Raw genomic sequence first — 12,428 nt, forward strand, 5'->3', positions numbered from 1 at the left:
GCGCGCGCGCATGGATGTGCTTGTGTCGAGCGCGCACAGTGTTTACACATGTTGTAATCATTTTATGGATATTTTTGAAAGGCAGATTGTTAAATGCCAGATTCGCTTGTTTGCTGTACTTCAGGGCCCTGAGTGAGGCCGCGCGGCTTCGATGTGTGTTTGCGGAGAGAGATTTTGACTCTGATTGCTCCTTTCCAGTTGGCATTAAAGGGAAAAGATCAAACATTTATTGTTTAGGCGGCCACGGTCTCCAGGATAAGCATGAGTTGAGTATTGTGTTAATAATTACAGGTACCAAACTATTTATTGAGGGGGGGTGGGCAAAACTTAAAGGAACTTCTTCCTGTCCAGATGTGTGCAGCGTGTTTGGATCAACAAATGTGATCACTTAGCTCAGAGAGAGCTCCACATCTGTCCCCCCCCCCCCCCCACACACACACACACAGACACACACCAGCACCAGCACCTCTCTTCTTTTCTCTCTGGCTCGCTGTCTCAGTTCCTGTGTCATACCATCCACATTTTTTTGGAAAGAGAGCTGCGCGGTGCTTTAATAGCAGCCAGAGAATGTGTGGAGTTGGGTCATTTCAACATGGCAGCGGTTCAACAAAGAACAGTACTGCTGGGCCCTGCCAGACGATATTGGTGCCAGATGTCAGTGCAAACGGAGAGAGAAGGGGAGAAGGGGGGGGAAACAGATCTAGCCACATAAAACATGTTCCAGTGGAAATTCAGGCTCTCTCTGTCTCTGTCTGTCTCTCTCAGCAGAAAAGATCATAGCTCTTTGAAGATTTTTTTTTTTTTTTTAAGAGTCGGACGGCTCCACTTTTTCTTTTTTTTTTATCCCTCCTTCCTCCAGATAGGAAAGGAGGAGACAATTATCAGGCGTGTCTTGTGCTCTTTAATGTCCTCATTTATCTGCTCTGTCTTATTTACTCGCTTTATTTTCCTGAGAGAGACCTCTTGTGTTTCACATAGTTGAAGCCTTCCTGTATTTCAAATGCGGCTGCTTTTTATTAGTGACCACCCTCATGCCGATTGGCGCATGTGCACTCAGGCACCTTTGCAAGGTTTTTTTTTCTCCCACTCTCATTTTATAAGTATTGCATGTTTCAACTTTGTCAGCCTCCCGTCTCATTAAAAACAAAATGCTCACAAACATACCCACATTCCAGTCACCCCACACATGGAGCAAATCGAGGCATTTTTCCATTACATAGTTAATGAGTGAATTCTGAGACACCCCCCTCCACCCGAACCAACCCACCCCTGCTGGTTTCTCTTCCTCTAAAATGAGGATAGGGGGGTTGCATCATTAATGGCCCAGTGAAGTCATGGCTGACGAGAAGCCCCTCCTTTAGATTTTTGTTTTTTTCTTCCCAACACACACACACACACATAGAAAGTTGTCAGTCGGCTGCCCTTCCTATAGCTCTCAGCGAGGGCTCATGCTATCAACAGGGGTAAGGCAGGACACCGTGTACTGCTTGCTCTTTCTCCTCCTCCACTTTGTTCTTTTCTTTGTCCCTGTAATAATGAAACGGGGATGAGGAGCGAGTGAAAGCCCGTGCATGTGTGTCCTCTAACGTGGGTGTGTAGGAGTCGGGGGGTAATGACAGGCAGACTTGGAGGCACCCAAAATTTCAGCCTTTGTCAAAGGACCCCTTCATTTGCACGCTGGCCTAATTGGCCCCTGTTAGCCGGGGCAAAACTCACAACAACACGATGGAGGAAAAAGGAAAGGGGAGAAGTAAAAGAGAGAAGGAATGGAGGGAGGGATGAAGAGAGCGAGCCTCTTATTTTAGACTTCTTAGCAGCAGGTTCCACCCCACCCTGAGAAGTCAGAGTCTGTAGCTCAGCATGCTCAGTTGATTGTGTACTGAGTGGCTTTTCACGGATGGCGGAAATGAGGCTTGATGTTAAAAAGGTCGAAAAAAAGTGGGTGGTACCAAGCTGTTTGACTTTTAGCTCAGAAGCCGTAATGCCTGAATGTAATGAGCCTGACTTGTGTATATGATGATATTAACTCTCTCGTCTCTCTGTTGCAGGTACTACTTCAAGAAGGCCAGCGATGAGTTCGCGTGCGGCGCTGTGTTTGAGGAGGTGTCAGACGACAGCTCCTTGCTGCCCACCTACGAGGGCAAGATCCTGGGCAAGGTGGAGAGGATGGAGTGAGACCCTTCCCGATGTTGTGGATTATACGTATGCTTCACACCTCCATGGATGTACTCCCGTCACATGCTCACACACACACACACACACACACACACACACACACACAGTATGTGTCTTTTAAGCTAAGACTGTCGGACTGGAGATGGCGTTGAAGGAATGTCAACAAGGTTTTGGGCAAACGGACTGGATGGAGAGGAAAAACGACGGAGGACGTGTTATCGCTATTACAGGACTATCATATGAACAGCCCACCTTGAAGTGAAGAAAACAAAAGACTGTGTTGCTGGACTGAAACATCTCCATGTTTCCAGAAGAGAAAACTCTAGAGACTCTAGGTGAATGACCACTCCTCAAAGAAGCGGGGCGGTGGGTTCAAACTTGAGACTGACAGCCTACCTGACCCTGCCTGTGCTAGCGTCTGCCCGTGGGCACTTGCTAGCACAATGCTTATATGTATATGCAGATATACATGTACATTGCATTGTATTGTGATGCTCGTATTGCTGTGTAAAGATTTCTATTGCTATTTATTGGAAATATCCCCGCCCCAACCCTGTTATTCCTCCATGGACAAGCTGCTTGAAGTTGGAGAAACTTCTCCAATTTTCCACATCCGTGATTTTTTTTTTTTTTTTCTTTCCCTTCTGAGCATCAGTTCTCAAGCAAAGGAAATGGGTTTTATTCATTTTCTGCCCCTCATATTGAACTGTAAACTTCAAAAATACCTCTTCAAAAAATCCACTCCTGTTCCTGGAGATTTAGCGGGACATCATCTCTGATCTCTTGGCTGGAGAGCTTACTGCTGAAGCTTTGAGAAATGGCTCTCTATCACTTAAAGTTTGATAATATATTTACTACTGCAGTGCTATTTGTGGCCGTGTCCCCATCTGCTCTGAGTGTACTGTGGAAAAAAAAAAGAAGAAAAGGAACAAAAATGCTATTAACGTTTAATTCCCAACTCTGGGACTCTGCCCAGCTAGCCTTGATCTGTTGCGTCTTAGTGCCTTTGTTTCAGTGGCGCAGGCATCGCACAAATAGCCTACGTATTTACTAAGAGGAAACTGCCCTGAACAGGTCCTAGAGTCCCCAAAATGTGTTTACACCAATATTAATATTTACCAACAAAAAGCTCTATAATGTGCTCCCCAACGTGCTTACCTATGTGATTGTGTGACTGAGTTGCTTTTGAGTAGGGTTACTCTGTGTGTATTTGAAGCCTGCACTATGAGCTGCAGATGATGATGATGATGATGATGATGGTGATATACACTATGTCCATAGTGTTTTAATTGAGTACAGTAGCTGTGCCTACATGGATTCTTACCGTGTTTTACCCAGTTTTCAGGGTCTTATTACTCCCTTGGTTTTTACAAGGGGTCTTATGTTGAAAAGATATTTTTATGCCTTTTAGTATCCGTTTCATCATGTTTATGTTTTATAATATTTTTCATGGCTTCCTTGGCTCCACTTGTAAACTGTAAATTATGCGTTCTATAGAGCTCAGTTGAAAAGATGCCTCGGTACTTTAATTATTGTAATTATGAAGAGATGTAGCCTTTATTAAAATGTTCTATTTTTCAAATTAGCAAATGGCTTCCTATGGTTTTCTGTGTGTGTTTGTGTGTGTGTGAGAGAAAGGAACTACAGCACACACGCCCCGCTGTGGAGGGTGCTACTCGCTGGATCCGGTGAGAAATCTCTGCCAGATTTGCATCCATTATCAGCTCTTAATTTACTCCCTGTTGGAAATTAAAACATGCAGCATTAATTTGGCCACCAGAGCCTCTGTGTGTTTAAGTGTAAGAAGGAGAGTATCTTAAGTGTGTGTTAATGAGACGTTTGGACAAATGCACGCAATAAGTACATTTCACCAAGCTGTTTACATGGTTAACTGTTCGGCCTCCTGCGGCACTTCATGAACCGTGTGTGAGCGTAATGCGATCTTTTGCTCAGACTCAATTAGGGTCCCAGTGAACGGATGATAACTTGCAGTGAGTAGAAGAGTAAAATGCTTCAATGTTAATTTCTGCCTTTTCAAGAATGGGCTCACATTTTCTAAGTGTGTCTTAAAACAATAGTCAGGGGCCCATAGAAACATTTAAACAGGTTTTGCTTGTTGTAATCACTTTTCCTGTTCATACTGGCCATGAAGATCTCTTCCTAGTGCAGTGGTTCCCAACTTGTCCAGCCACAGGGTCCAGATTTCTCCCTAGTCATCAGTTCAGAGTCCACACAGTCTAAAATATTCAGTGTCATACTTGATCCTGGCCATGTCGTCGAGCTAGTTTGCTGTCTCTGTCAAGTATCTATCCCTTATTCACTCACTCTGCAGCATGAAACGGCACTTCAAAATAAAAGCCCTGTGCCAGATATTCATTGTACTGAAAAGTATTAAATTTACTTACAAACATGACACGTTCATGAGTCACTTGGGTTCCGTTCAGAATGGCCCAACAACCTACATTTGCACTGCGACCCCACCAGTTGGGAATCAATGTCCTAGTGCATCTGTAAATTGAAAGATGGACAAAATCCACAGTCCTCATTTTGTGCAAAAACTTAATATGCAAGTTAGACTAAAGACTGTCCTGTGATGGGATCGCTCCTGTCACAATACAGCGATATACGACTTAAAATGAATGTCCCTTTCCTACTTTCGGCCCCTGTGTTCGGACCATACCCATCTTTTTTGGTTTCCAGATTTTATCTTACATGGTTGTGATGCTACTGCGTTCACAAAATCTGTCCACAGACGGACATATAAACACTGGCCAGCATACTCAAAATGGCCTCTGTGGTGACGTCAGTGAAGATGCTCAGTCATCCAGGTCATGGGAATCTTAAGTGCTATATCATAAGCAACTGGACTTGCTTGAGTTTCTTGAAGAAGTTCCACTGAGAGTTTCATCCAAGATGCTTCTTTGGTTCAGAACTGAAGAAGCCTCTTGGATGAGAGGTGATACTTCTTCAAGAAACTCAAGCAAGTCCAGTTGCCTATGATATAGCACTTTAGCTTTTGTGGTAGTTGCCACTACAGTAGGTGTCTCAGAGACCACATTTTGCCATGATGACACACACAGATTCTCAAAGTGAAAACATATCGGTCGTTGCACTGTTTTTGTGGCCAGTAGCAAACCAAGTGGGTATCTTCCATAGTTTAACAAATTGGTACAAAATTTCTCTTTTTGTTACTACCTTCCATTGCAGCTATAAAAGGGGAAACACAAAGAGGGCCAACTAAAAAGGCAGTTATTTTAGAAGAAACCCATTTAATTTGTCTAACTTAGGCCTCATATCGACTTCACAGAAAAAGTGGAATATATTTTTGCACAAAATGAGGACTGGATTTTGGCTCCCATTGCGTATGTTGAAAGTGCATCAGGGAGGGGTATTTTAATGGCCAGTATGAACAGGAGAAACAATGTTAAAAAATACAGACAGATTTGAAAACCTATGGCCCTGTTTATAATGTCTACATGGAACCACACACAGAAGTTCGCACCACTTGGTGACTCTAAATTGCCCGTAGGTGTGAATGTGAGCATGAATGGTTGTCTGTCTCTATGTGTCAGCCCTGTGATAGTCTGGTGACCTGTCCAGGGTGTACCCCACCTCTCACCCAATGTCAGCTGGGGTAGGCTCCAGCACCCACAACCTCCAACAGGATAAGCAGCTACAGGAAATGAATGATTGAATGTTTATGGTACATTATCTCATGAATGAAACTAGAGGCAGTAAATCTGGCCAGTGTTCTCAGATCACTGATCATTTACAGTCAAAAAGTCAAACAGCTTTTCACAGTGTCAACAAGAGGAGGCTCGGTAACTTCCTAGAACAGCTGGATACTGTAGTTGTTAACAGATGTTACTAAAGCAGGACTGAAGGGTAGGTTTGTTGGGGACTATTTTCAGCTGGGGATTAATACACAGATAGCAACAACATGGCTCATTAATGTGTTTTTAGTTTCTGGACAACAACGTATAGTAAAGGTCCAGAGGAATAATCTGTACCAGGCTTCGGCTACAAAGACAATACTTGTTTAAGGTATACTATGCAGGATTATCCTAAAAATAAGTATTCATAATTGCTGTGTTCACAATGGTCCTGGGCAGGGCGAGACTTCATAAAAAGGACTGTAAGCAGCAGGTATCCAAGAGGAAGCTATGAAAATCATGGATACATTGATGAAAAAAAGCACATATAGTGACGAGACGAAACACCGACAGCTCCTGGGAAGTATACCTTCAGAGGATCAGGTCCTTTTAGTTTGTCCTTTCATTGGATTTGTTGACAATTAAAAAAGTAGAATAACACCAGCATTATACTTTAATATCAAACACAGATCATAAAATTAATTTCATCCAGCCTTTGTCAAGCTCTACGTCAGCGCAGTATCAGCTGAGACCCACAGGTGCGTATGATGTAAAGAAAGCCAGGATCATAGTGTACACCAGGCTACCTTACATGCTACCTTCTTTAATTTAAATATGTAATAGCTTATAGCTTCACACACATGCACACCGATATCTTCACACACATTTTGCACACGGCGCTCCTCTGCCACCCTCTCTCTTTTTAAGTTTCATTGGCTAAGAGTGTTGCTTATGCTGCCTTTCATATTGAAAGGGCATCATGATATTGTTAAAATACCATTTTCAGCCCTTTCATCAGCAAAGGTCAGTGCATACACTTGAAGGCCATCCTTTGGACTCTTTAGAACTAAGAGGCTCTCACTCAGCGGCGCTCCACTGTCAGAAGGCCTTGTGAACCCATCTTTGTGCAGAGGGCTATTTTAGATGGGGTCATCTTTTTGAAGAGTACACTGGGCTAGGTAGACTGTAGACTGCTATTCAAGCACGTAGGTGCTTTTTGGGTGGGTATTAAGATTTGGGGGCATTTGAGGGTCACCAGAAAGTGCGCTGACAAAGAGGAGTTTATTTGTGTATATCTGTAAGACTTCCATCTTATGTCATAAGGTTAGAGAATATTATTTATCTTGTTCTGTGCTTCTGATTTACCGCCCACCTCTTTGTTTTCCTTCGGCAAAGAAGTGAAAAAGAAAAGGCAATATTAGTCCGACAAAATAACATCAACTTAAGATCTACGTACAGATTTGTACAGCTTTCAGCTGTGTCTCACAGAATTAATAAGCATATAGATTATGCTTAGTTTCCATGGCTACCTGTTATCATATGGCTAGAGTTAAATATGTCACGTGATGCGTGGCTGGATTAAGCTGTTATGGGAAAAGAAAAAAAATGTTTAATTCTATTCTTCTACATGCTTTGAGTTTCCTGTTTTATATTGTTACTCATATCTCCTCTCGGTTTAGGTCACATCACTTCCTGTCTGTGTGTTTCCCCACCAGTTTAGATTGTTTGCCTGCCCTGATTAGTTTCACCTGTCCCTCACTAGTCCTGCAGTCAACTCACCTGTTCTCACTTGCCCAGTTAGTGTCCCCTACTCATACCTGCTCAGTTCCTTTGTTCTTCAGTGGATCACCTGATCGTGTTCCCTTGTGTTTTCCCTGCGTTTTTGGATTTTCCTGCTGATTGTTCCTGCCACCTGGTATTCATCTCACCTGCCTGTAAGCCTGCTTTCTTTAGTATCTTTTCTGAATCCACCTGCCGGCTGTCCTGCATTTGGGTCCTCCATGGCTGTGCTGCGTGGAAATTGTTTGGAATTAAGAGAATGTTTCGGAAAAGTTTTGTTCAAGCTAAAATTTGTGCATAAAAATCACAAACATGTCTAATATCACATGAAATACATTCCCTGTATTACTAATTCAAAACCTAGTACTGCACTCCGTACTTAAACAGTTGACACATCACTATTATCCTGTGATACAATTACACCAGACTAGTTTCACACCATTGCATCATCGCCAAGGCCACGCCCTCGTTGGGTCACTGATCCACTTGGATGAGGAAAACTGATGGGACATGACAGCGATCAACCGTAATTTATTAAGTCATCATGAACCCTCAGGTTCAGGCAAGGTCACAACTTGTATAAGACATGCCTAAAAAAAAACCCAAATGTTTGTTTAACAAGAAATAAATGCATAGAAACCAGGCCCCCAGGAAGTGCGGCAGGCTTTGAAGTTAATTTTCGTAGTGGCCAAACAGTGGTACTGCAATTTCCAGGGTCCGTCATGTGGTGCCATTGGGCCCAAAAATACTTTTTTCCCGTAGACTGACATTGGGAAAGAGACGTCTATAAATCAGTGACTTGTTTCACTATCAACATTGAATCCACTTGGTCCAATAACATTTGGAAAGTCTATAGGGGCCACAAGAATAATTCTATTATTATCCCCATTCAAGTTTACGCAGTGCTAAAGTGGAAGGTGGCTGTCCAGCTGGCAGAAGTTGGCCGCTCAGCTGTGCTCGGCCGTGCTTGGCAGGCTTCAGTCTCCAGTGCACCTGCTCTATGGACCCAGTGATGAGGAAGCAGCGGCAATTATTTGTGTAAATTTATACTGTGTAAAAAGAGCAGTTTTGGCCCCGCTGCCAGTGCTGTATCCAGGTCTCTTAATACATCCAACTTGTCAAAATTATTACCCAAACACACATCATAATGCATTGACATCTACAGGATCTTTGATTTTCTATCTTCCAAAAAGGGGCGTGGCCTTGACGTTTTGAGAAGTACCCATATGTGCCAGTCTGGTCTATTGGCCAGGTAGTTAGCGTTGGGAATGTCGAACAAGTGGGTAAAGTCAGCAAGCACTAGCAGTTCAATCAGGAGAGACAGAAGAATGAAGTAAAGATAATATTTAATATGAAATATGAGTGTACAGATTAACAGATGATTTATGCTGATTAAGATTTAACAGAAGTCTCTGGCGCTTGGGCACCAGAGGGAGATATTTTCAGATTGAAGGACATCTGAGCAGCAGATGTGCTGACTGCTGAGCTGGATGAGGCTGATGAATCCGTAAAGACTTGGTGGTGATGGGGAGGTGGAGGACGCACACGATGGCAGCAAGAAAGATCTAGATTTAAAATGAGGAGCAGTAAGATGATAGGCTGACAGAGGTGTGTTGCTGTGATACTGGTTGATTGTAAATTAGCTGATCACTCAATTGACAGACCCGGACAATGACACCTAGAGATAGTGGGTGAGCATGCATGCAAGGAGTGAATGGCAGGGTGAGAAAGAAACTTACAGTGCGAGCATGAAAAGTGTTGTCTTCCTGACTGAACTTTAGTTAGAGTTGCATTTGTCACTTTATAGGCCAACCCATATCTAACTACTTAACCAAACCCATGTGAATGGGGTAAAATATGGTATGGGAAAATTCACTGGTTAAAATGTGTGTGAACCCTGTGTGTTACACGTCTTGTAAAACCAGTACTGACAGCTACCTGAGCCACTGATTGTTCACCACTTTAAGAAATCAGCTGTGGACGTAATGAATTGGCACGACTTTGTGCCAACCTGCCACCTCACCCCCACCCTTATGTCCACATCTCTGCCGGCTATTGTTTCCCCCGATGATATCCAACGGCTGCTACCTGTCCCGCCCACATGAGGCAAGATCAAAGGCTCTGACTGTGAACAACAGCACACAGGAACCTAAACAGGAAGTGGAACCGGGATCACACAGATGCGCTTTGATTGGTGGAGACAAGGCTTTGACGTCCATATGCAGTCATTACTATGCTTTCCAAAATGGGTTATTATAGTACAAAAGACGTGACCTTGACTCCCTTCAAAGAGAATCCACTTCAAAGCAATGGAGATTCAGTTTTCTGTAGGTGCAAATAACCTGAGAGATGAAGGATTTTATCACAAAACGCAATGTAGGTGAATGTAGAGTCTAAAACATCAAACCAGAGCACAGCTGAGCAAAGAGGCCATGGGAAAAAACTCTGCTCACTGTCTCTCACCGCGACAACCTCAGCCTCATTTAAATACACTCCAATCATTCCACCATAGACGGATACGAGAGAGTGAGACCCCCAATTTTGGGTCCTGAACCCCTTCATTTGGAACCTGGATCAGCCGTGCAAGTTGTTCCACACAGGCATCGACCCAGACAGCCATGGGACTGTGGTCAACCAGGGGGCCTCGTCTGGAACCTGGCCAGGCGCCACTGTGGTAGCTGATCCCCCCACCATGTGACCACTCACGTGACTTTATACTGCCTGATACTCGGCTTTAACCAATGACAGACTCTCGCGCCTTCAATTCCAAATTTGCTGACATGTTTAGATGACAGCTGCTTGGCCAAGACGAACCAGAACTTCAAAAAGAAATTAACAGGGTTATTCTTGTAGCTTTTACAGGCTGTTCATAGTTAGTATTACTTAAGAGTGGAACATAGGCATCATTTAGATATGCATTATAGGAGAGTGAGGTAACTCAGAGTACTGTTAGAGAAGATATTCTATGTCTATAAACTTGGAACAATACATTGCATTGGTGTTGTTTTTAGAGGACAAGCGCCTGGTGATTTAATGACCAACATATGTGACCAAAACATTTGAAGGCTGAAACAAATCTTCCAGCTTTTTTTTTTTCCACTAAAAAGGACTGACAGAAAGAAAAGGCATTATATTTCCCTCCCTAATCACATGGCAAGAATTTGAAGAGATTATGTATCTCACAAATGCTTTGGGAAATGAAGAAGACAGGATTTTTGACGTTGAGGGCCAGAAACCCAATCTGCCACCGGTGCAGTGCGGCGGTGTCGGATGCTGTGCTGCTAAAAGGGCGCTGAGGACGTGAGGTATGATAGCTGGTCGGGCCGCGCCGGGGGATTCTGTGTGCATCCTCCCTGCAGCTGAAGGAAAAGCATCTTTTGTAAAGAGAGTGAGTGCCATTGTGCTCCTTTGGTGTTTACGTTTGTCTTAAATTTCACCTAGTGCACAGTGCAGCCCCACCAAGCCACAGGATAGGCATTGTTCTGGGCCCGTGCAGGAATGGTAGCCTGCAGTCACCTTCTTTCTGACTGTCGCCATTGTCCCACCACCAACCCCCCAAATTTCTTTGTTTGTGCTCCCCACCACAGACAGCTCAGATTGTTGCCTGATGTTGCTTCCTCTCGTCCCATTGTTTCCACGTCTCCCCTGAATTCTCTCCTCCTTGTAGGTCGATGTGTGCGTCGCTCAGTGGGCTGAGCGGTTGGAGGGGATGGGAGCGTGGGGATTGAGGGGGGTTAGGGTACACAGAGTGCATGTGAAGTTTTATGGCTAACCACATGTGTTTTTGAATCTTTGAGCTTCCACGTTTTTTCCCAGGGTGAGGGGTTGGAGAGGGTCTGCAGCATGAGGATGGGGCGGAGAGAGGGAAGTGGGGTATAAGAGAGAAAGAGAGAATTAAAGAACCAGGACTGGGACATGTGGTTCTTGTTTGGGGTGCTGCATGCAGAGATGGTGGGTCTGGCCTCTCTTTGCTCCAACCTGCATCTACAATCTAAACATCCCACTGATTATGAAACAATATGGATGCTCTCATGCCCCCTCGACGTGAACCAGAAACGGATAAACACAGCGGGATCACAACAAATCAGCCTCACACTCCTCTTTAGTTTCAAATCAGAGAGGTGAGCTTTTTCCTTCACAGAAGTATGAACAGAATTCAAGGACACGTTCTCATATTACAAATCTATCATATTTCCTTTGTAATAGTCTACAGTGTATCTCCAATGTCCTGGATCAGGTTTCTTGTTGGTTGTAACTGTGTGGGAGCATATTAACATGATGCCTCTGGGCTCTGTGAATTCACTACAGTATGTAGTAAAGTCAGGCTGTGAACCACGTGAAACACCAAACCACAGCCCCCCCACCCCTTCAGTCTGTTAGATACAACTAACACCCACATAACTCCAAAGCCCTCTGGGTAATGAGCTGTTTTACATGTGCACCCCCCCAAAAAACACTAAAAGGCCACAATGCAGGGCCAATGACTAAATGTGATAGGCTGAAATTAACTGTAACAAGTATTTTATCAGGACAGATCATCTCAGTTAGGGATGGGATGATATATAATTTTATCGCACATGTCAATAAAAAAAGTAAGTTGATCATGTTGACTGCCATTACTGGGATCATCCTGAATATGGTGTCCAGCAGCACCCACAAACCCTGTTTCCACCAAGCAGTACGGTATGGTTCAGCTCAGTTTGGTAATTTTTTTCCATCTCCACTGTGAAAAGTTGTGGATGGTACCAATGGAACCGCTCTGTACCGTCCCCATGTTTGGTCCCCCCTCTGTTGGGGTACCTAGCAGACAGATCTGGTACT

General features: G+C 43.9%; 1 protein-coding gene across 1 annotated transcript in view; it reads left to right on the forward strand.

Moving 5' to 3' along the window:
- The window catches only part of axin2 (axin 2 (conductin, axil)), a 17,118-nt gene extending 13,353 nt beyond the window's left edge, over positions 1-3,765 (forward strand). Inside the window, exon 11 of the mRNA XM_050068629.1 lies at positions 2,049-3,765. Within this exon, the coding sequence (XP_049924586.1) occupies positions 2,049-2,175 (127 nt within the window). The 3' untranslated portion in view covers positions 2,176-3,765. The remainder of the gene's footprint in view (positions 1-2,048) is intronic.
- Positions 3,766-12,428: the final 8,663 nt, after the last annotated feature.

This window comes from Epinephelus moara, chromosome 18 (assembly GCF_006386435.1).
Source record: "Epinephelus moara isolate mb chromosome 18, YSFRI_EMoa_1.0, whole genome shotgun sequence".
Classification (NCBI taxonomy): domain Eukaryota; kingdom Metazoa; phylum Chordata; class Actinopteri; order Perciformes; family Serranidae; genus Epinephelus; species Epinephelus moara.